The 24,764-nt window shown below is 44.5% G+C and overlaps 1 protein-coding gene across 1 annotated transcript; it reads right to left on the bottom strand.

The window, feature by feature from the left end:
- Nucleotides 1-318: 318 nt before the first annotated feature.
- rlf (RLF zinc finger) lies at nucleotides 319-24,416 on the bottom strand. Its single transcript, XM_036542617.1, has 8 exons — nucleotides 24,216-24,416; nucleotides 11,232-11,386; nucleotides 10,510-10,591; nucleotides 8,766-8,901; nucleotides 7,969-8,171; nucleotides 7,467-7,603; nucleotides 6,817-6,958; nucleotides 319-5,355 (listed from the first exon to the last, which is right to left on the bottom strand). The coding sequence occupies exons 1-8, from the start codon at nucleotides 24,393-24,395 to the stop codon at nucleotides 319-321; spliced, it is 6,072 nt and encodes a 2,023-aa protein (XP_036398510.1). The 5' UTR covers nucleotides 24,396-24,416.
- Nucleotides 24,417-24,764: the final 348 nt, after the last annotated feature.

Genomic DNA, 24,764 nt, shown 5'->3' with positions numbered 1-24,764 from the left:
AAAAGCCATTCACCCATTTGATGCCAAGGAAAAGGTAGCACTGATATTTCAATTTTCTACAAAACATCTGTTAGTAGATCTTCCATCTTTTTATACATGTATAAACATATACCTGCTATATTTCAATTAAGGTACTTGAGCTTTTTGACAGTTTGGCAATTTATAAGAGCAATAATAATAATCAATCATAATAATAACCACCATAGTAGTAGTAATAACCATAATATTAATAGAAAAAAATACTGGAAGAGTCTTTAAGTTTGACACGCAAAACATTGTCCGTAGGCTATGGTTCTATGGTTCAGTTAATTATATCAGTTAAGAGCTTCCACGGAGTAGTTTTTCAGGTTTTTTAGTGGGGAACAGATCAAGCAGGGAAGTGGAGAACTTGGACCTCTCCAGCACCACTACTGGCCTGAGGTACTGTAGCTGCTTGATTGCCAGGTCACCACAGCCAGTCAGGGCCCGGTCCAGGATAGAGCGCAGGTTCTGGACTGAAGCGTATTCCCCCGCGGAAAGCAGGGGTTTGAGAGGTGATGGTCGGGACCGGCGGCTGCGGGTGACGGTTAGGCCCCTCTGGCTATTCTCCTTGACGGAGCAGTTGCGACGATGGGAGTCCCGCCGGCGTGGCGTCATTACCGGGGGATCAGCCCGGGGATGTGACCCCCAGGGGCCCCCCTCCTCAAACTCATCCTCCTTGTCCTTGCTCTCCTGGATGAACTTGAGGAAGGACGACTCAAAACCCATGGGCTTGTACGCTGTCAGGTCAAAGGTGCGTGGGGTGGAGCCAAGTGGCTGGGAGTCCTTGGGCATGGGCTGGGGAGTGGGCAGGGGCTCAGAAAGCTCATTCTTGCGCTTTAGTGGCTGGCGGGTTGGAGTGACAGGGAACGGTACAGAGGCATTTGCAACAACCCTGCCTCCACATTCTTTGCTCGAACAGTCCATGAACCCCTCATCCACAGTGAAACGGAGGGATGAGGGTGGAGAGAGGTCAAGTGGGGGAGGCACTAAGGGAGGCACCGGGGACTGCAGACCATGGCTGCTCTGAGTCGGGAGCTCCTCTTGCCCACCGTGCCCGTTCTTCAGGGGCTCCCCGTAAAGGAGGTCATCAGCACCCACCAGCACGCTACTCTCAGCAGGCACCTCCTCGCTGAACCCGAGGGGGTCCTGTCCACCCAGCGGGTCCGTTTTGATGGAGTGCAGGCTCATCGGCAGCGACGGGCCCCCAGGGTTCTCCGGCTCCGCCTGATACTCCACCTTCAGGACGCCGTTGGGGGCGCGGGCCATGTCTGATCGTGTGGAGAGGGCCGATTTCTTCTGGATCAGCTCCTCCAGCTGTTCTGCATTGTTGACCAGTTTCTCCTGGTTTGTGTTGAACTGGTGGCAGGACATCTTGTGGCACTTTAAGTAGTGGCGGCGCATGCTGCTCTCCACGGTGAGGACTGAGTCACAGTCCTGCACCATGCAAGGGTATGCCACAGGTAAACAACGGTCTTGGCACATCTGTAGGGCCTCTTCATGCGTGCGGAAGACTAACTCAGGATCCCTTTTCCTGGGACAGCGGGCTTTAACGCGCTTTTTGACAGGCTCCTCTGTAATCTCCTCAATGCTCTCCGCAGCCTGAATGGCATCTTGAGACTTGGGGCAGTGTCTTAAAGAATGCCTTAGAGGTAGCTTGGATGCATCTTTCTGTGGTGGTGCTGGCTTGGAGGCAGCAGTTACAATCAGTTTCTTTTGGCACCCACTGGCCGACTTGTCCTTCTTGTGGGCGTTCTGCAGACGCAGCACCAAGGAGTCATAGTAGTCGCAGTGCCGGTAAAACACGTGCTTTTTGTAGCTGGAGTTCTGGGAGAAGACGCGTGTACAGCCCTCAAATTTGCAGTGCACCTGCTGCGGCGGGAGCTTCTGGGGTGTCTGGTTGCGATGGACGTGGCTTGTGTGCCGGAGTAAGCTGCTGTAGAGGTGGTAGGTGGCATTGCAGTCGCCATAACAGCACCTGAACTGCCGTATTGGCTCTTCTGAAATCGGAGTTGTCGGCTCTGGGGGGCTGGGATGTCCTGCGGCCTCCGATGCTTCAGGGGAAGCGGGCATTGCTTCTTCCGCCGCGTGGTGGCTGCGATAGTGTCGCCACAGGCTGGAGGAACTGTGGAAGTGCTTCCGGCAGCCTTTGTGCTTGCAGGACAGCCGGTGTGGTTTTGCCGTGTCCCTCTTGACTCCTGTGCTGTGATGGTAATCCACATCCTCTTCCAGGCACAGCTGGGAGCGGTTATAGCGGTGCACCGACTGTAGGTGGCGCACCAGGCCACTTTGGTGGGTGAAGGCTGAGCTGCAGTCTTTGTGCACACAGTGGTAGGGCTTGTGGTACTTGGTGAGAATGTAACACAGGTTGCCCTTAGCCACCAGGCGTCGACTGCCCCTTCCTTCACGAGAGGCTCGCTCTTCCACTTCCTCCTCCTCACCATTGCTCTGCAGTGCTGGAGAGGGCTTGGCTTTCATGTCTGCCTTCTTGTTCTTGTCTTCAGCCTTAACAATGCCATTTTCACGCTCTAACTTCAGCTTCCACAAAGCCCCTTTTTTCTTTGGGTACTTCTGTTGCCATATGGCAGGTTCTTCCTTTTGCACTTTCCCCGCCTTCTTCTGCAGTGGTGTGCTTTGCTTAAGGCTAACTTTGGGCTTGGAGGGTTCAGTGGCTTTGCCTTCCTCCCTTCTCTTCAATGAGCAACTCATCTGCTCTACCACTGCCTCACTGATGTTGTGCATTTGAAGATAGTGGACCCTAAGCTCCGACTTCTGCCTGTAACCCTTGGGACACAGGTGGCACTTGAACGGCTTGAACTTATTCGTTCTGAAGATATCCATTCCTTTCACCCTCTCCTTGGAGAAACTGTGCTTCCTCACATAGTGGCTCATGAGGGCGCTGCTGGTCACGCTTTTAAACCCGCAGCCTTTGACCTCACAAGCATAAGGCTTGGTGGAGGGTTGAACCAAGAAGCTGGATATCTGGTGATCCATCTGGAGAGGCATGTCCAGAGGCAGAGATGGGGTTTGCAATGACTCAGCTGTTGACATTGTTTTTTCACTGCTGCCAACACTGGGCTGGGATTTTGATGCAGCCTTCTTCCGCATTGTTTTTGGAGTAGAGTTGGCACTCATGGTGGGGGGGCAAGACACCTGTGAAATGGAAGACCCTGAGATAGGATAGCAAGGATCACAAAATGAGTTTCTGGGGCTGGAGGGCTTTAAGCTCAACTGGCTCAGGCCCATCAAGATGTCCCTTAGGGGGTCTTCAATCCCTGGGCTTACAGGGGGTGACACATAAGGGTCAAGGGAATCTACTGCAGGAGAACAGGACCTCTCCTGGTTCGATCCTTGGGTAGGCAAACAACTGGAATGCCCCTGTGTGCTCTTGTCTGCACCACTCTGCTCTACTTTAATATCCTTAGTCTTTGTGCTCTTCTCCTTGTTGAGCTTTCTCTGTCCCTTTTTCTCTGACTTAAACTGTCCTGGGTGGACACACTTGAGATGTCTCTGGATCTCTCTAGCTTGGGTGAAAGTCCTGCCACAGCTCTCAAAGCCACAAGTGAACTTTTTGCCATCAAAGCACACGGCGACACAAGTCAGTGTGCCCTTAGGCTCCTTGCTGCCTGACTGTTGGAAGGAAGATGAAGTCCCAGCTGGGGAAAACCCAGCTGCATCATTTTTCACATCATTTAAAAGCTCTTCCATGATGGGCTTTTTAGCACTGCTAGAATCTTCCATGAAAGGATCTGCAGGCTTCCGCTTCCTGTTCCTCTGGGCAATAAAGTCCTCCTCAGAGAATGAGATGCCATGAGTGGCCAAGTGTTTGAGGAAGTCTTTTTTGGAGTAGTAAAACTTCTTGCACCCAGGGTTTGTGCAGCTGTAGGCTGCATCCCGGAAGTGTTGGGCCTCGTGATGGTACAGTTGCCCGAGGTCGCAGAAGGAGAGGCTACATCCTTTGAGCTCACAGCGATAGCTGAGCCGGAAACCGTGGCTTTGCTTGTGAGCAATCAGCTCATTGGTTGTGTTGAAGCGAGCACCACAGCCACTGACCACACACATGTAAGGCTGGTCTCCATAGTGCACCCGTCGGTGCTTGCGGTGGTGGTAGGCTGTCATGAAGTGTCGGCGGCAGAAGGTGCACTTCTCCCGACGGTCCTTCATCTCCAGGTAGTGCTTAACATTGTCATCCCCATTGTCATGCTCTGCCTTCAGGTGCACACTCAGGTACTTGAAATGTTTGAAGTTTTTGGTGCAGTTTGTGGCAGGGCAAGGGTACACCTCCCGATCCTGTAGCTGGAAGTGGGTGTCGATGTATTCAAAAGTGATGTAATCATCCTCTGCAGGCTTCTGAGGCATGGTGGCAGCCTGCTCCAGCAAGTGCTCTAGGACATCTGGGTCCTGGGTGGTCTGGTAGTACATTAGCAGGGAAGGGTCCAAGGTGATCTCACCAGGCTCCAGGTCATCCAGGTCATCGTCTTCCATCTCCTTCCGCAGGTCTATCTTCTTTTTCACTTTCTTCTTCTTTTGAGGCAGAGGCCTCCGTGCAGGCATCTGGATATGCTCGCTGGTGTGTGGGACAAACTCCTGCCGGCCGTGGAACTTCTGCAGGCAGACAGGGCAGGTGTAAACACCATTCTCCACATGCTTCCTCGAGTGGTGGAGAATCCGCGCCTCAATCACTTCCCTCTGACAAATCAAGCAGAAGAATTTGTATTTCTGCCACCTCAGGTACCTCTCAGAGGTGCCTGGTGCTTTCTTCTTGGAGGGTGCTGCTTTTTGTGTGGCTGGTGCCTCTTTGTCCTGCCCTTCCAAGTGCTTTACCTCAGGTTCATTGCCACTGCCCCCTGACCCACCTGGCTCCTCCATCCCCATCCCAATGCCTCCGTGTGAGCTTTCCTGCTTGTCATTCTCTACCTCCCGCTCATGGCTAATTTCTTCCTCTTCTTCCTCCTCCTCAGCCTCAGGTTCGAGCCCTAAGAGCTGGATGCAGTGGCGCTTGAGAGTCTTCCAGTCCCAGAATTCAGGGTCAAAGGGCCAGTAGGCTTTAAGGGCCAGGAGCAGCTCACAGCGCAGGGAGTTTGGGATTATAGCATTCTCCTCATCATATTTTTGATCAGGACGCAGATATAGCTCCTCTAGGGAGTCGTACGCTCCCTTCGAAAGGCTCAGGAGGAACTCAGTCAATTGGCAGGCCCGCTGCACCTCCAAATCATCCAGAAGGAGGCAGGCCACTGTCTTGCAGACAGAGGTCTTTGTCTCTGTGTCCTCTTCCCTCGGAAGCTGGAGCGCTCTGACGCACAGTTCCACTGATGCTGCCAGGCCCAGCTGCTCTGCCTGCAGAGAAGAATAAATGGTGGTGAGAACCAGACATTTCAAACAATACTTAATATTCAGTAAATAAATTGAGTATGCATATTTAATAAAGACTGTCAATTTTTGTTGCCGTCATTTATATTTATTGTTAGCTGGAGTGCATCAATACATTAGTCAGACATCGATCAATGTGAGACTGTATAGTGTGGGGTAATGGTAAAGCAGGGCTTATGACCCTAACGTTGCTGGTTTTATTCCCAGGCCAGTCATTGCTGTGGTCCTCTGGGCAGTATTTAACTCGAATTACATCAGAAAATATCTGGCTGTATAAAGGAGTAAAACGGAAAAATTGTGCTCTTAGTGTAAGTCACCCTGCATAAGAGCATCTGCAAAATAAAAATAAAACTAATGCTATGTTACTAACTGAACCAGGTAAAACTGCAAGAGACTTATCTTAGGTGACTTTGTTGCTCTGTAGAGAGCATGAAGCAAATGTTTGCCACGAGGGAATGTAAACTTTCCAAACATACAAAAAAAATATCAGTGGTATCAAAAAGTGACATAAAAAACCAGTACCCTATCACAATCAGAAAATAACACCAGGGGAATATGGTAAACTTGCTTAGGATCAGTGCACCCCTTACTATGGATTATTTTCATTTGGTGGGTGAAATTTGTGTGTATTTTCTTCAGTAAATACTGCAATCACTCAAACAGAGGAATATAACTGCACTTTGTCTTGCATATAGCCATGAAGAGAGAGATAGAGATGTATTAAAATGAAGACAAACTAAAATGAACAGAATCCCTGTACATGCCCCTTTTCCCTACAGTGTACACTTAAACTAGAAGTACAAAATCAATTAAAAACCCACATTACTGCAGGTGTTAACCGCCACACAGATTAATTTCCTGAAAAGACACCAGTCAAAAGGCATAACTAAATTATGCAATGAGCTCGGCACATGCAAAAAGGAGAAGCAGAGCAAAAACTGTAGGAGCATTAAACAGACATTTCCCCAGTCTAGTCCAGGGGCACTTCCCATTTCCTCTTCACCTGTTATTTTTGCACAAAAGTATTTTTATCCACATGGAGTTATTAATGCATGGTATAGCTAACCAGGACTTCTAGCAGAAGCAGAGACCAACCATTGAGCTGCCCAAGTCCGGACTTGTCACAGTGCTAGATACATGGACAACAGGTAAAATTTTGAGCTGAGAAGGATGGAACAGCTCACTCTCGTCATAAAACATTCATACATTTTAATTTTTCAACAGTATAGAGGTGCTAGCTTCCTTATTTGCCAATTTCATCAGGAAAACATATTTCATTATTTAAGCAGGTTGAAGATTATAGGTAGCTTTGTCTTTGCTCTAAGTGCCATGTAATTAAGAGCAGTATTAAATAAAAATAAAAACTCAAACAAACGGGAATTAGCTCCTGGGGTCAAGAACAAAAAGTAAAGGCAGGACTTTCCCCACCTCTGTCTGGATAACTCGAACCAGGAAGAGCAGATGGTAGACAGTCTTGGCAATGGCACCTAGCTGCAGGCAGTGCTCCAAGAAAGACTCCAGAGATGGGTCGATCCTCCGCTGCAGCTTACTCCAGAACAGAGTCAGCTCCCTAACAGAGACACGTGAGAATGAGAAAGAGAGTGAGTGTAAGAGCAGGGAGGGCGGGAGAGAGAGCCAGAGTGTGAGAAAATGAGAAAGAGAGAGTGTAAGAAAGAGCAGGAGAGAGGGGGAGAAAGACAAAATGTGTGAGAGAGTAAGAGAGTGAGTGTGAGAAAGAGAGAGGGAAAAGGGAGAGAGAGGGAACATGTGAGAGAAAGTGAAAACAAGTCAAATTGTTAGAAAAAGACAGTTATAAAGACAAAAAAAAGAGTGGGACAGCATATGTGTGAAAGAAACAGAGAAGGGAGGAGTGTAATAAAGAGAGACTCAGAATGAGTGTTCCTACGCCACACCTCCATTCACAGCTAAACTATACAGCAATGGCCTGAAGGTCTTCCAGGTCCAGTTCCCAGGAGGGCTACTGCTGTTGTTCCATGAGCATGCTGATTAACCCAAACTGTCTTAGTAAACATCCAGCCATACAAATGGATAACCCTCCTGTACAAGCTGGGCCTCACCAGGAGCAGTATAATCTCTCATGCTGTAGCTGCTGGGTCAGGTAGGTCGTGCAGAGGATGAAAGCCATATTCTCCTGGCCCTCCGTCTCCAGGTTACAGATGATTTCCAGCACCTCCTTTCCGTCCACTCGGGCGATCTAAGGTGAAAACACACCGCAGAAAAGATCAGCACAGGTAACAAGGGAGAGCCAGGTCTGACAGAGAAATGCTCAAAACCACCCACGTCAAGTTCCTTATTTGTGCTACAACTAGGGTGGCCTCCTTGAACAAAGCCATTGGGAAAACTCAAATCAAGATACAGACCCAAGTAAGCATGTGTTACATAGAACAAATGAGGCACAGCACTGATGGATGCAGATGTTCTGCCTAGACTCCCACACAGTAAAATCTGCCTGCAAGTTTATTACTCCTACATCAAGTGCTGCCCCTGCTGATGGACCCTGTATCGTGAGCCCCAGCTGAGCTACAGAACTGGCGCGACTGATGATGTCACATCACTTACCTCCATGATGGCCTCGTCGCTGGGCAGCATGTCGCAGAGGTGGGAGACGTAGGTCTGGCGGAATGCCATGCAGTTGGAGATGCTGCTGCAGTCAGCGCAGGCCTTGGCCAGGATCATGGCCTTGGCCACGTCCCCGACCTTCACTAAGTGCTTGATGCGCATCTCCATGAAGCCGTCCCCCTCCAGGGCGATGTAGCTGTCCACTGCGGGGCAGAAAGGGCAAGCAGAACAGTGATGTGACCCAGGTGAACTGCTTGATCAGTGGGCGTGGAGTTCAAGGGTCAAATGTAAAATTCCCCATTAAGATACCCTTTCAAAACCCTCGTCATCCGCCCTGCTTTATCACATGCTTCTTTTTGAATAATGTCGATGTGCAGATCCACAGGACACAGGCACTGCACTCCCTCCTGGCACTTTATGTTGATGTTATCTAACAGTAACATATCTAACAAGTACTATTTCATTTCTCCCCACTCAAGTTTTCATCTACAGCTAAAGTGTAGCTTCATAATGAATTCTGAGAGAGTGAAGTGGCTGTCCATTGACCCCATTAAAAAGGTTTCAATATTTGAGAAAGTTAAAATAATTTAAAAAGCTCAAAATGCAAAGTGTAATGTACGGTGGCTTGTTAAGGTCCCCATAAAATAATATCTGGAGGTTCAACATCTTGTGATGAGTACCTCAGTGCCAAAGTATCAGGTTTTTTTTATTCTAAATATATTATTTTACAATGACCTCAACATGCTCCCATGATCATTTTAAAGCTTCCTTGGGTTTATCTTTCTGGTTATACTAACCCTCCTCTTGGTTTGTGGGTTGGCCGGTAAGCAGCGCGATAAGGACAGGGTTGCTCCATGCACCCCCTTCTCCTGTTATCTGAACCAAGGCCTGCAGGTCTGTGCTCCCGTACTCCAGCAAGGCATTATGGGCCGCCTGCAATACAGAAACACACCACATGGGGGCGTTCAGAGGGACATGGTCACTGAAGCATCATCATCATGCTTTGGTTCACTCCCATTTACAGCAGCAGCAAATTCTTTGACTATATTCGAGAGTCAAGACACCATGAGACTGCCAAGCCTGACAACACAGAGAGGATGGACATATTTAGAGGCAATCATAGGAACACATTTTTATGAGATCTACAATTATGTCAATTATTATGCACCAATCTACCCCATTCAAAACTCACTGACCTCACATAGTAACATAGTAAACTCTGCCAACAACAAGCAAACAAGAATTTTAGTTATTTTAAGAAAATGTTTATATTGTTGCAAAGGGCAAAATCTCACCTGTTTAATCTTACTGACTTGCAAGTGTACATGTGTGTGTGTCTGTGTTAAAAAATATAGGGTCTGGCACTGCCATTGTTTGCCAATAGTAAAAAAAACTCATGAAAATAACTGTTCACTGGGTGAACTTGCTCTTTTAAGCCAACACCTTGTTTCTACATGTTTGTTCATGCCTTATATAGACATAATTACACATCAGGTTCCTCTCCCACACTTTCAATTTTTAAGTGTGTAAAACCACCAACAGCTCTTCAGAACATGTCAGCAGTGCATCTGGAGTTATGGCTGTTTTAAGGCCCAGCCCAAACTCCCTTCTGTAGCTCCAGACACACCCACATCAGCGGTGACAGAACACAGGAAGCAGGGTGCACAAAAAACTACAGCTGTAACTGCATTTGTACTTCAAATTTGTTTTTCCTTACTGTTCCTTACTATCATTAATACACACACTGAAAAGCTCTCTTTCTTTCCTTCTTTCTTGTTTTATTAACTGAGAACATGAGTGCATCTGAAATCCTTTCATGCTTCCTAAACTCCTCCAAACCATATAACCCTTAAAATTCCAAAATCCTCTGAGGACTGTACCAAATTACATTAGTGAATTGTTTCATTGTTCTTTTAAATGTTTTCGATCACTTAAACATGTATAGATTTAAAACTGTATCAAGTCTAATCTTTGTACATCAGCTGCTTTGAATCTTACTGTGTAGTATTTGCACATATATCATGTCTACTTTATGAAAACCTGAATCAACAATGTTTACAAAAATGCCACCATTTTATGGCAAGACAAGGTTACCACCCCCAAGAAGAAAAGTTATTTACAGTTACTCATCAACTGCCCAGTCATTGATCATGCAACAGAGAGGGACATCAAATGACATCAGAGCATGTCATAACTGTGAAAGAATATGAATGTTTCACTGCTGTGAAAAAAGGTCTTTGCTTTTCAATACAAATACCCAATAAACTGCCAGGCAATGAAGGAGGTATTAAATTTTTGATTTTCAATAAAGTGACCCTATTAAGAGTCTTATTCATATAATAAAAACTGTGCTGTTGAGAAATTCTGCACAGATATGCCTGTTTTTGGCTTTATGAGCACTAGCTTTTTGAGCTCATGTCATTTTGCATTACTTTAACAGCAGCCCAGCATTCAATCCATCATCAGAAAAAGAACTACTACCCCATGCTTACTCTTTCTCTCTTTTCTTTCTCTCACACCTGTAAACCAGCCCTTTCCTACCTGAACAGACCGGTGGAACTGCATCCAGGCTTCATAAGGGATTTCATTCTCAGGCACAGAAAGAAGCAGCTCAAAACAGCTCCTGGAGATGTGCAGATACACAGATACGTGCATGAACAAACACACAAACATACACACAGACACATGCGCACAAGGAGAGATCAGAAAGCTCCATCAGTCTATGGTCTATTGCAAGTAGGTCGTACTGTATGCCTTAATGTTACCAGGCTCACACAGTTATGAATGTTCTATGGAAATGTGGTAAGCTCTAAGACCACACTACGTGTGGGCACAGGAAAAGGGGCTTGTTGCCATGTTAACCAGACCTCTTCACCCTACAAAACGGAAGGGCGGGTGTCCTGTTAACATGCCATTTTCTGTTGAACCACAATGTGCGAGAGGCTGCAGACGTGATCACGATGTAGAGATTATCTGTTGTTTGTGTGGCACTCTGGATAACGTAAATGTTAATTATAACAGTGATGGCAGTAAATGCCTAGTAATAACATGAAGACGACCATGACGACGACCATGACGAACACCACCACCATCACTACTACTAGTACAGTTACCACTATTATCACTATCACTACTTTTACTTCTGTTATCACTTCTATTAGTGCTCATACTGCTACAGCTCATAGCACTAGTACCACAATCACTAGACCCACCACTACTCCTACATCCTTCAGAAACAAAAGTGCCTAAGCAGTGGGACTCACAGCGACAGCCTCTTCAGCACCAGGGCCACCTTGTCAGAGTCGGCAGTCAGGTGGGGTCTGGCCGCGGCGAAGCAGGTGATGGAAAGGCAGTAGACCTCCAGCAGGGGCAGGCCGTGCTCCATGGAGTTCCTGCTGCCGGCATAGTGCATCAGGGCCTGGAGAGACCAGGAGAGCAGGTTATGGGTTACACTCTTTCACTGCGGTACCGGACGATCCCAGTTACCAAGGAGGTAATTTGCGAGCTAGAGACCGCAATTAGTTTTGACTGGGATCCTCAGGGGCTGAAAAGTCAACTTAACCTTAAGATATACTGTGCTGATATAAAGTTTATCAGCAGTCTCACACAGTCTTATCACGTCAGCATACCTCTATACGAGCAGTCTCATACAATGGGGCAATTATTCCTCCATACCATATACATTATTTTGCATTGTTAGGTATACAGTGCTATTCATATTTATTCATACCGCTTTTTACCGCTAAGTTTCAATTTTATTAGTATCATTTCAATCTTAATAGTACTTCACAGAGCAAAGTCATTCTATTCCCAAATAATGAGGAGGGTCATGAATTCACACCCTTGTAGTCAGTGTTTTGTAAATCCTCCTCTGGCAAGGATTACACCGATAGGATTCCTGTAGTGTTTTATGAGGCTCTGGCACTTCTAACAGGGGATTTCTGACCATTCCTGCAGGCAGAATTGTTCTAGGTCCCCCTAGTTTTACGCATTTTTTCTGAAGTTACAGCACATATTTGCAAGAGAACTGTCACAAATCACAAAAACATGATGCACTTCTCTGAGGTTAATCAAAAAACCTGAAATCCCAGGGTCAACTAGGGACACTCTGCAGAAGTACTCCCTGAGGGTGGAAAAGTGGAAAGAGGCAGCCAAGAGACCAATGGAAAACAGTGGCACAGAATCCCAAAAAGGCTGGTAAATGAAAGCATCAGGTTCAGTGCTTAGTCCAGTGACTCTTACGTGCGTAGAGGGATGGCTTTTGGTAGGACCTGGCAGGCTATGGATGGTGGTCTCCAAGCGCACACAACAAACACCCAGGATCACTGAGCGCCATATGTACTCAACTGACTGCAGAGCTGTCTTGCTCAGTGCCGAAACACGCGTACACATAATCACTCATCTCTTGTCCACATGAACAGTGGTAGGTTTGGACAGCCAGCCAAACCCACGTTAGCATGAAACCCCTGTTGAGTGGAGCACTCTGCTCTGACCAGCTGTGTGACTTGTGTGTAGTGGCACGAAAAGTGGCAATTAATCTCAGAAAAATGGCTCTCAGGAATAACACACCTCTCCCTCTTGTAGTTCAGTTCATCCTCAATGGAACAGAAGACTGTTTCACTAGGATGAAATGTGCCATACATTCCGGTCTGATGCAATCTAGAGCAGGGATTCTCAAACCTTACAGACCGAGGACCAAATTAACGAAGGAATATATTACTAAGTACATTATACCATATACAAACAATTCTGGGGGGGGACTGCACAGTGAACACATGGAGAAGAGAGAAAAAACCCCAATACAACACCCAGGTGGTTCTGTTAATGTCTCTTGTTGACTTGTGACCGGAGGAAATAGTCTTTCTGATATTTTAACTCACTGGCTCCTTTAAACAGTACAATGTACAGTACATCCTTAACACCAAAAAGTCTTTCAGCTGAGTGTGTTCAGTCATTAATCTTCAGAGTTCAATAATTTCCAAGACTAATAATGTCATATTTCTACTTTTAAATCTGAGACAAATTTTAAATAAAAAATGAACACTAATAATAAATGTACAGTGAGTAATGAAGAATGAATCCTACTGCCAAGATGCCATGGCACTATCCACTGAGTGACATCACTCATGTCTCTTACAAGTCATGACCATGCTGACTCCTCAGGTCAAACAACCCTTTTGAAATGTTCTTTGACATAAGGTGTAAGCATGCTTAATGCATTTCCATTCATGCAGCAATGTGTTAGTGTAGGGGGATGTTTAAGCTTTGGTTAAGCTTGGACAAAATATCACCCATGCACAGGGAAAGAACCAATCCAAGTTTATTTATGTAAAAAGTATGCCTTCTAAGATGGTTTATTGTTTAACAAGTATAATATTTAATTATTTGTAACATTTATTAATGTGTAGTTAATGCTTCTTCTCAGGCAAGAACACATACACACAAAGTTCTGTAGAAGAAAATGGTTCAGTTTGTCCATCATAGTAACCCTCTCCTGGAAAACAACCCTTGCATATAGGAAGGGCTCCCTGTATTCATTTTAAAACCTTCACCTAGGCTACCCAGGCCTTCAATACAATACAGGAGGAACTGGTTACATAAAGGTAGGCTGGAGTCCTATGACATATGTGCTTGGGTAGGGTAAAGGAGGTAAAGCCTCATGGGGATGCTGAATAACAAGGGAGCAAAGGGAGAGAACTGAAGACTGAGGGTGTGCCCAGTCAGCTCAGTCAAGCACCTTTCTTTGTGTCTCGCTCACCTGTGGAGTCTCAGACAGGTGGCATCCCCAGGAGTCTAATCTCCGTCCCCAATGTGTGTGTTGGGGGGGCGATATATTTAACCCCATGTCTAAATTTGAGAGTCCTTCCCCACGGGGCCATGTGCAGCTCTGGAAACCAGACAGGGGTATTTTTAACTCCACACAAATTGCTTCCTGTTAATGTTCCAAAGTGCCTATCATTCTTTGGTGCCCATCTTAGCAGAAGGACATCCTTTTTTTTTTTCTCAAATTGACACATTTACGGAAATTTTTACACCTCATATGTAACAAAGACAATGGTTAAAGGCATGACAACCAAAACAGACTGTACATTTTTAGAGTTTTTTGTGGAATGAAGAACCAGGACAGGAAATGACATGCAGCAAGTCAATTATGAGTAGCCTAAACATAGCTTGCTTTTCCGGTTTCAATACTTTGACATGAGTTTCTCTCTGCTTACCCCCCTGCTTATTTGACAGCATTGTGACTGTGCAAGACAGTGTGGAGCAGATTCAACGTACTGCACTTCAGACTATAAAACCCTGTACAATGATTCGGCTATCAGGTGGAAAGCCCTTTAAAATAACTCCCTAGTTCAAAAGAACGTCCAGCACAGACACAGCATTCATGATGCACAGCAATCTGAGCCATTCCAGGTCAGAGTACTAGAAAACCATGTGATGGGAGCTTTTTGTAAAAAAAGTAAAAAAAATGGGCAAAACTTGCTGTACATAAAGAGTGTCATTTTCCTCTGTATACCATCTAGATAATGTGTTAGATATGACTGTGTAAATGCTGCAAAATGCAGACGCCTGTTTTTAGATAAGAATAGTCAGGCAGTTCATTCAGTTACAGCCCTGCAAATCTTACCAGTGCAGGGACAAAATTCAAATCCAACATGAAAATAGCATGCACATGTGCTGCAGTTTGAGCCTTGCCTGGTTTTGCTTGATTCACGTTAATGTAGTAGAGATGCAATCGCCTTTTTGATGGTTTCATTCTGAACACTTGCCTGCTTCTGGTAAGCCCTGAAATGTGTCAGACTGTACCAGTTATCACTGGACTATGTAAGTGGCTGATGCATGTCTGAACATGGTTAGCTGTGTCCTGTAAATGCAATCTTTCATGTCACTTTACCAGATGTGCTTTGGGTTTGTAAGTTAGTCTGGATAAGGGTCAAATGCCAAATGCCAAAATGCATACGTAGTTTTCCCAGTATCAGTCACTGCCAACATAAAAATGTGGGGTGATTCAGGGGTAATTTTAAAGTTTGGGATCCAAGTTTTAGGGTACTTTGCAGGAGGCTATGAAAGCTATGTTGCACCTAATATCAGAGCACTGTGCCACACCTCGCCCCCAGGGTGCACACTCTATCACATGCATCCTGTGCCACCCCAGGGCAGCCCTATTTGGGTGTGGCAGGCTGTCACACCAGGGGGGCTGCACACCGGCACAGAGGCCCTGCGCTGGAACCGTCAGGACCAACCCGGGCCATGCAGGATTCTGCCAGAGCTGTTGCCGTGGCAACTCCTTCGCCTGCCTTCAGGGGAGTCGCTGTGCATGCAGAGTTCTTTTTTTTTTTAAAAAGAAAAAAAAAGGAAAGGGGCCAGAGGGAATGGAGGAAAGGGGAGGAAGACAAGGGGGTGGTGGTGTTGGGGAGTCAAGAGGAGATGCGGGGACAGCACAGGTGCAAAGACGCATGGTCCCGACACCTTTCAAAATTTTTCACATGAAGTTCATATTGGAATCGTTGGTATGACATCACAAACCGTAAAATTCTACATGAATAGTAACTGGTCGTGCTGTGCATTTCGTTTTTCCCCCTCCCAAAGTCCTCTGACATAAATAACTATGAAGTTTCTACGTAAAACCCAAAAAGCACAGGAAAATGCTATTGTTCTTCTTTTACCTCAAGCATCAAAGATGCACTTTAGGGGTCCTGTTAGGATAGGAGGGGTTTCTCATTTGCATGGAAGCACAGGCAGTGGTTTGTATTTAATATCTGGATATATACTAAAAGTATGTGGACATCCCTCCTAATTATTGAGTTCAGATGTTTCAGCCACGCCGATTGTTAACAGGTGCATAAAATCAAGCACATAGCCATGCAATCTCCATAGACAAAGCTTGGAAGTAGAATGGGTTGTACGAGTGAGCTCAGTGACTTTAAACGTGGCACTGTCATAGGATGCCATCTTTGACCACAAGTCAGTTCGCGAAATTTCTGCCCTGCTAGATCTGCCCCAGTCAACTGTAAGTGCTATTATTGTCAAGTGGAAGTGTCTAGGAGCAACAACAGCTCAGCCACAAAGCGGTAGACCACGCAAACTTACAGATCTTCTGTTGAATCACTCCTTACAGAGTTCCAAACTGTCTCTGGCTGCAACATCAGCACAAGAACTGTGTGTCAGGAGATTCATGAAATGGGTTTCCATGGCCGAGCAGCTACACACAAGCCCAACATCACTATGCCCAATGCCAAGCAACGGCTGGAGTGGTGTAAAGCACGTCGCCACTGGACTCTGGAGCAGTGGAAACTCGTTTTCTGGAGTGAGGAATCACACTTCACTATCTGGCAGTCTGATGGACGAATCTGGGTTTGACGGATGCCAGGAGAGTGCTATCTACCGGAATGCACAGTGCCTACTGTAAAGTTTGGAGGAGGAGGGATAATGGTCTGGGGCCGTTTTTCAGAGTTTCGGCTAGGCCCCTTAGTTCCAGTGAAGGGTAACATTAATGCTACAGAATACAAAGACAATTTAGACAATTGTATGCTTGGAACTTTGTGGCAACAGTTTGGGAAAGGCCCTTTCCTGTTTCAGCATGACTGTACCCCTGTGCACAAAGCAACATCCATAAAGACATGGTTTGATGTGTTTGGTGTGGAGGAACTCCAGTGGCCTGTACAGAGCCCTGACCTCAACCACAGTGAACACCTTCGGGATGAATTAGAACACCGATTGCGAGCCAGGCCCTCTCATCCAACATCAGTGCCTGACCTCACAAATGCTCTTCTGGGTGAATGGGTACAAATTCCCGCAGACACACTCCAAAATCTTGTGGAAAGCCTTCCAAGAAGAGTGGAGGCTGTTATAGCTACAAGGTGGAGGGGGGCAACTCCATATTAATGCCGATGGTTTTGGAATGGGATGTCCAAAGAGCTCATATAGGTGTGATGGTCGGGTGTCCACATACTTTAGGTCATACAGTGTATGAGACTATTATCTATTCATATCTCAAGCCCTACTGCGGCCAAGGAGAATAACCTCACCTCCCTGAACAAACAGACTCTAACTCAAGGTCAATAGCTGGGCACAGACAACACAGCACTGTATGACATATGATCAAACATACATCACTTTTTAGGAGGCAGTCAAAAACTGACACATGACTCTATAAATAACAACCACTGAAAAACCTACACCCTAAGTCAAAGACTGTCAGAAAAGCTCAAGTGATGTAATAGGAACTGAACTTAATGATGGCATAGCTAACAGACCATATATCAGACACCAGATTGGGGCAACCTCTTATTGACCTGTACGCTGTCTGCTCAGAGACACAGGGCCTTGGAAAACTGCCACCTGATCACTGTAATTTCTCTAAATGCATTAATGCACCCCCCCCCCTTCATGATCGTTTCACACTGACCTCCCCCTGAGTCGTCTGCAAACAGGGAATCGAGCCAGGCCGTTCTGGGAAGACTGAACAATCACAAACAGGTACAAAAAAAAAAAACAGGTCTCAGTGGGGCCGTCTTTGGCCCAGGGTGTGCAAGCCGCCCCTCCACCAGCATCTCCCCTTTCCACACAGGGCGCACCCTGCCACAGACAGAGCTCAAAACACTCTACTGAAGTAACACAGAAATGATGATATCAAGTTAAACAGTTGCTCATCCTAATATCCTATGTGTGCGCCAGTTCATTATGATTATGAAAGAAGACTATGGTTAAGCATGATTTTGCATGATTACAGAAAGACAAGTCTAAATTTCACATAAACTGAGTGTTTCCACCCACAGTACTCATCTTTCTACACATAATACACCAGAATTCCTGTGAGGGTAAAGAATTAAACATGTGGCTAAGTGTGTCAGGCGTGAAGGCCACAGCCCTTCTGGCTTCTCTGCATCTGCATAATCTTCTACCATAATTCAACACCAAACAGACACAATGGCTCTCTCCCACCTAAGCTAGCCTGTCAAGCAGACAGATACATAGCGTAGCAAACTTATCTCACTCTGCAAGTCGTCACTATTTGGATTTGACATTGACACTGTAGATTAAAATATTCATTTTTCCAGCCACGGAGAGTTGCTGACCCATGACAGGATGACCTTTTGGAGCCACTGTCTAATCACAGCAGCTAAATTTCTTTTTTCTGCATTTCCCATACCCATCCCATATGGAGAGCATGACACTTTCCAGAGATGTCTTCATACATGACAGGCTAGAGCTGAGCAAAACAAAGCCCAAATCCAGCCAGTCACCTAGTACAACCTGATCAGTGTGCAACTTTCCAGTCATCTTAGCCAGACCAAATCAGTATGCAACTGCCCAAGCATTTTGGTATGTTCAAAGTGCAACTCTCCAGGCACTGTATCCAGGCTAATCATTGCATAAGATTCTGGCCATATGATCCAACCTATTTGGCATGTAACTATGGTCATTTTAGCCAGTATAAAGCTTCGTCTTGGAGTCAGTCTATTCTCCCAGCCATCCAAGCCACTACAGCTAAACGCCGTATTAATTTTAATGGTGAATTTACTGGAGTGCAGTCTTTTATATAGTAGAAGCCAGTAAATGCAGTCTCAGTAAAAATTCTGCATGCATAAGCCAACCTACGAGCCACAACCCTCCCGCACAATGATGCTTCGATTTCCCCCCATGTCAATCGGAACCTATCAGAGAGCAGTGCAAGGCCTCAACTTGGGGCCATCTGGATAAGGGCACTTGCTAAGCAAATTTAATGTAATGGATTTCAACAAGAATCATACAAACCCATAAGGACTACTGAAAAACAGGGGCTAAAATCTATGTTTGGAGCAGGCTTAGGCTTATTTAAAAACCAACACTTTCCAGTATGAAAGTCGTAATAACTAACATAACATTCTGCCATGTTAGCCATGTTTCATAATGCTCCACTAATGTTAATATTAGCTAGCTAACCAAGTTTGTTGGCTCCCAAGTTATCTAGTTAGTGCCTAGTACTGTAGCCTCCTCACTGAGTGTGATTTGGATGCTGGAAAGTCAGCTGTTCTGTGAAAAGGACAGACATTTCTTCAGAAAAAAAAAAAAAAAAAAAAAAAAAACATTTACACTAACCTAGGCAGCTCAGCAAAATTAATTTTTCATTTTAGCCAACAGAGCTAGCCTTTTAGCTAGCTAAACATGATGGTTAGTGATACTTACTGGCTACAACATTAACAGTCTTACATTACTGCTGCTAACTCATGTGCGGAAAAAAACTTTGTACAACTAACTCAACTAGTGATACTTACTGGCTACAACATTAACAGTCTTACATTACTGCTGCTAACTCATGTGCGGAAAAAACCTTTGTACAACTAACTCTGTTTAATTAGCCCTTGTTGCTTAATGATGTAATTTATATTAATGCTACCAGCTAAATGCTTTTAACTTCTTTAGCATCACTACTTGACAAGCTAAAGTCTAACTAAAATAATTTTGCCTATTTACATATGATGGACCACACTGCAATGTAGATGTACTGACCAGTTTAGACTGACTTTAAAGGCACATTATGCTAAGCACCACTGTGGTATCGACGCAATTACATGAATAAGCCTCTCATTATAAGACAGAACTGAATCATTGAATCACTGAATCGTTGAATTCAAGTTATTTGGTCAAAACCCTCACTTCTCTGCAATCACAGGTGGCTGCATGTAAAACAAGTTGTTCTAGAAAATACTCCTGCACACGCTAATCATCTCTTCAAAGGAAAACCATGGAATGGAAAAGAGAAAGCTCAATCTCTCCTAGAGTACCATCCGATAACCCACCACCCAGTAGCATTTCATGGTCCTTTTTATTCTGAGAAGTTTGGAGAAAAAAGTTTGTTGGTTTTACTGTCAACATGCACACTAGTGACTGAGCCAATTAATCAACAGATCGGTTACATCCTTATCGCAGCAGATGAGAAGACATCTCAATCTAGTCAATGTGGACTTTGAACGTAATGTGAACTATGCCGATACTCTTGAATGTTTCCATATCACCTAACACTGGGATTTTCCACCACCCCTTCTATCAAAATAACAATTTTAAAATAAAGTTCCAGTTTACATGTTATTCTCAATAATTAGAAAAACACATTTATCTATCGCTTGACTAGTTTTGGCAAATTGTTTACAGGGACATGCATGGTAAAACTGCCTAGGCACTGATGAACAGAAGCTGAAGACTCAAGAGGAAATAGTAGGCCTATCTCACTTGCACTTTAGTACTTATCTAAATTCTACAGGGTTTCCACACTTTAAGAAGGGAGTCTGCTATCACAAATAACCAAGAGAATCAAACAAGGCCACAATAGCGAGGCATTTCTCAAGTATCAAGCCAAAACACAAGGTCCTCCTATCACGTTTCAGAGACATAAATCCATGAGTGACACTCCATGCAAGATAAGACAGAGTGCAGCACACTTTTTTTCCTAGTTTGTCAGCAGAAGACTGAGAGAGAAGAAAGAACTTGTCCAGTTTCATCCAAGCTGTTGTAGTGAGTGAACCAAGTAATAACCGATCTGGGAAATGATAAAGACAAAAACATTATTCAGTAATTCAGTAATCACTCAACAACTGGGTTAGTCATGAAAGCTTACAATTTCTCCATTACATCCAATATCGCAAGCACTCTTTTGAGAGTATGCACTGCTTTTTTGAGAATCTTAGCTCTAAACCTTTCATTTCCACTGTAGTTAGACATAGCCTTGGGGGAAATTCAACCAACACTCAAACTGCCATCTTGAAGCTCTGATAGCTCTGAGCCAAAGGGGAGTACTTCACCTGCACCTGAATGTGGCCTGAGAAAACAACCCATCAGACATACCACCACCTGTGTCTATGCTCACCACAGCCATAATGTCCTTGAAGTTTTAACACAGCAATGAGTCTGGACACAAGATGCATTCAGCCAAGGAAAAGTTTTTGAAATTGATCAATGGGAAATAAGAACAGCTTGGACACATTTAAGAAAAACTGATTTCCCTGAAGCTGATATATTACACATTCTGTTATATATGGGAAACATAAAAGAGATAAAAACATTCAGCACTGCAAGCATGTAACACTCAACAGAGATGTAAACTCAGCTTTGATCAATGGTTCCAAACAGCATTTTCCTTCAACTGCTATAGCTGCCTTAAGATTCAGTTCCTCTTCTAAAGACTTGACGTAGTATACTTGTTGATGTCCCCACATTTGCCTCCACTGTATACCTGTGTTTGCAAGCAAATAATCTGTACTAAAGCCCTACACAGAAAATGTTTATACAAACAACAACATATTTAAACATGGTATTCAAGGTTGTCAAAAAATATCTTATCAAGGCGAGGCTACATCTTGTAAATGATAACAACCACGACATCTTTAGAACATGGCAAAAAACAAGCATCACCTGATAAGAAGCACTTGTGTCTCAGCAGCCTCTGGCAGGGCGAGAGTACCAACTGGGCCACATCCGTGCTGAAATTACCCATTAGGACCTTCTTCAGAGAAAGAGAGTGCCACGGGGCAGAGCACAACTTCAATCAGGCTGTGCACATCAGTTCAGATTACAAACTGATTCCATGTCATTTTGGCTGGAGTCTAACAGCACAGGGCATCTCAGCCGAGTAGCGGGAATCGCTCACTTGAGATCTACAAAATGCCTCAGGGTAGTTTCTCTCCCCACTTATGTAGTATTTTTTTTTTAACTAAATCTTAATCTATCAAGTGTAAATTATAAATTTAAATGGTGCATGACATTAATTTCAATGTCCTCTGTGACACTTCTATTTCCATTCTGTGGACTAATTTGATTAATTCTTTTGAAATAGCCAACCTCTTGCAGATGTACTGAAACACAAGCCTCTGGTAAGCTGCACAGGTTCACATGGAAAAGTAGTAAGCCATATTCCATTCTAAGGAAAAGCACACTGAGAAACCTAGGCTATGTTTTTTGGGGGCCCAGTAAAGGAAGGCACTTAGGTTCTCTGACTGTGGTGATGGCCACCTGGGAAATTCTGCACAGCTGACCACTGTTTTGGCCACTCATATCTTAAAGTAATTAAAACAGCCAATGAAAGAGAACGAAGACACAAAAAGTATCAAAGCTTAAAGAACAGCCTGTAGTTTTGACTATACTTCCAACACTTAAAAGCACACAAGTCTGTCCTTGAGCCATCTTGGCATGCACCCACAACTTACCACTTCAGACGCCAGAATCAAATGTACTTGAAGTGAACACTGCATAAGAGTGCTGAAAGAAAATTATCACGAATTCTACCTTCAAAAACAATTATGACAATTATTATGATTAACTACAAGGTACAAGTGCTGGATATTCAAATACTGTCAAATGTGTAAAATCATTCCTACATTTTTTATATATTAAAAAAATATACTTTAGGGTTTTTTTTTTTAGGCTTGATTAATCAGACATGCTTTTCTGATGAAATACTTGTGCCAGTCAAACATTTTGGATTCCTGATGTACATTTAATATATCCAGCTAATTAATTCATCTAATTAAGCAATGGGTTTTGAGGAAACCCAGCGCACACAAGTAGCCCTCTCTGACCTAATTTTGAGACCTCAGAGTCCTATTCCTTCACATAATTCCACCAGCTAAAATAGGAAAACATTATTATTTCACGTAAGAGCAGTTCTATTCATTGGTGTCTCTTCTGAAGTTAATGCTCCAAATTATGGCAAACACACAGCTAAAAACTATGCTTAAACTCACATGCTAGCTTCTATCTACCAGAGTCGAAGCCCACAACCATGACCAAACTACAGCTGATTCCAAAAGATAAAATGTTACATGTACTGCTAAACAAAGCCAACGATGATTTAAAAAAACTCCTTTCTTCAGACTGTCAACACCATTCAGAAGAATCTTCCTCCACTGAAATAAATAAATAGATAAATCAAACATACACAGGTCCGCATGGAACACGCCTGTTGGCCACACATGGCCAGCTTAGCCTTTGCGTTGGCGGGAACGGACTGAACACAAGAATGAATGATCTGTCAATCAACATCGGTGACAGGCACCGCAAACATGCGGGGTGCCAGTGGTTCTCGTGTATGATCAGTTAACCATGAACGCGAACATTCCAGCACAATGACAACAGGACACCAGACGCAGCACCTAGTTTTAGAGAGTTGTCTATCAAACTACTTAGGTTACACGTTACCATGCAAGTCTGATTGAGTTTATGGAGTAGTCCTGTCAGGTTAACTCGTTAACTGTGGCTTGTGTCAAGGTTTTCCCTAGAAGTTCAGCGCAAAAATGTGGTTTTAATGGGCCGTGAGACATGCATTAAAGCATTTCCCTCGTAGGGCGTATGTAGGTGGTTGGCGAGCTATTGACGTCCATTCTTTAATTAGAGAAAATATTACACGTTTAACCAGGTGTGATGGTTTTAGCTAATTAGCGGTTTCGATAGCTACGTCAGAAAAAGTAGCTATCTATTGATTCTTTGGTTGCTAGCTAAACAGTCTTGTTTCCTCTTATTCTATCACATTAGTGAAGGTTGAAAATCATCTCTCCTTGTTTCCGTCGTCAGTTCTAGCCTTAGCAACATTTTGTAATGTTTACTATTAGACAGCTAATAAGCATTGTTGCATGCTTGCAAGATCAACAAAAAGAGATCCCGCCCCGCCCCTACAATATAGCTAGCACAATAATATTTACAAATGTTAAGATGATTATTAGGTAGCTAGTTAACCATGCACTTCTTTATTGAGGTTGCAGCAAACTAGCTATACCGCAGAGAAAATGTGGTGATTTTCCATATTGCTCTGATTAGCGATCTAAGTGACCTAAACAGTTAGTCTAGTTAACTATGGTAAAGGCGTGCTAAGTACGAAAGGCTAGCTAACGTTAGCGAACTACTATCCAGCTATTACCATCTCAACAACATTGCAGGCTAAGAGCAAGTAGGCAGCAAGCTACATATTTTCACTGATTTTGCAAATGTTGCTTGGTATTTACCGAAACCTACAGTCAGCTAACGAAAACTAGCTATAGCCCGTTGCCTAATACTGCATGCTCCTCCTTACATACAAGACTGGACTGGTTGTCGCCAGACCCTATTGCCGTCGTCCACTGCAGCTCGCAGGTCGGCCCTGTCCTGGATGCAGTCCTTCACACGAGTGTAACTGCACGAAAACATTCTGCTAGCTACGAGCTCATAACGTTTGCAGAGCCAGCGATCTAAGTTAGCGATTTATTTAGCTAGCTAAGACAGCGTACAAACGTTGCTACCTGACAGAAACTGTTGCAGTACTCGCTGGACGAGGCTTCTGAAATTTCCTGCTGTCGCAGTTCGTCTTCCAGCCCTCGCAGAGTGGCCAGCAAGCTGTCCATGGCGACAGGCGAGTCCGCGGTTGTGTTTTGCGGCCGCTCTCCCCAGTCGAGCTTCGTTTCTCCCTCCCCGTCCGCCATCTTCACTCTCAGCCACGGCGCGTACGCACTTACGACGTCATGTGATTCGAAAAGGACTGCTTCAGGTAGTGAGGTGATGGAAGACTGAATTAAAGGGGACACGGGCCCGACGCCGCGAACATATCAGTTTGGGAAATACCATGAAACCTTCATTACAACTCTACAACTCAGTTGTCTTTTCCTCTGGCAATACGTTTCTGTTAAGCAGAAATGACTTTGTGACATCTGATGTAGCAAGCAAGAAAAGCATCTAGCTAGCTATCTTACTACGTGGTCGATTAAATGCCAGTCTAAATCAAGGGTGGCTATCCAGTTCGTAATAATAATAATAATAATGATAATAACATCTATGGAGCAGGTATTATTGAT

This window comes from Megalops cyprinoides, chromosome 12 (assembly GCF_013368585.1).
Source record: "Megalops cyprinoides isolate fMegCyp1 chromosome 12, fMegCyp1.pri, whole genome shotgun sequence".
Lineage (NCBI taxonomy): Eukaryota > Metazoa > Chordata > Actinopteri > Elopiformes > Megalopidae > Megalops > Megalops cyprinoides.
This window is presented reverse-complemented; position numbering and strand designations above follow the sequence as displayed.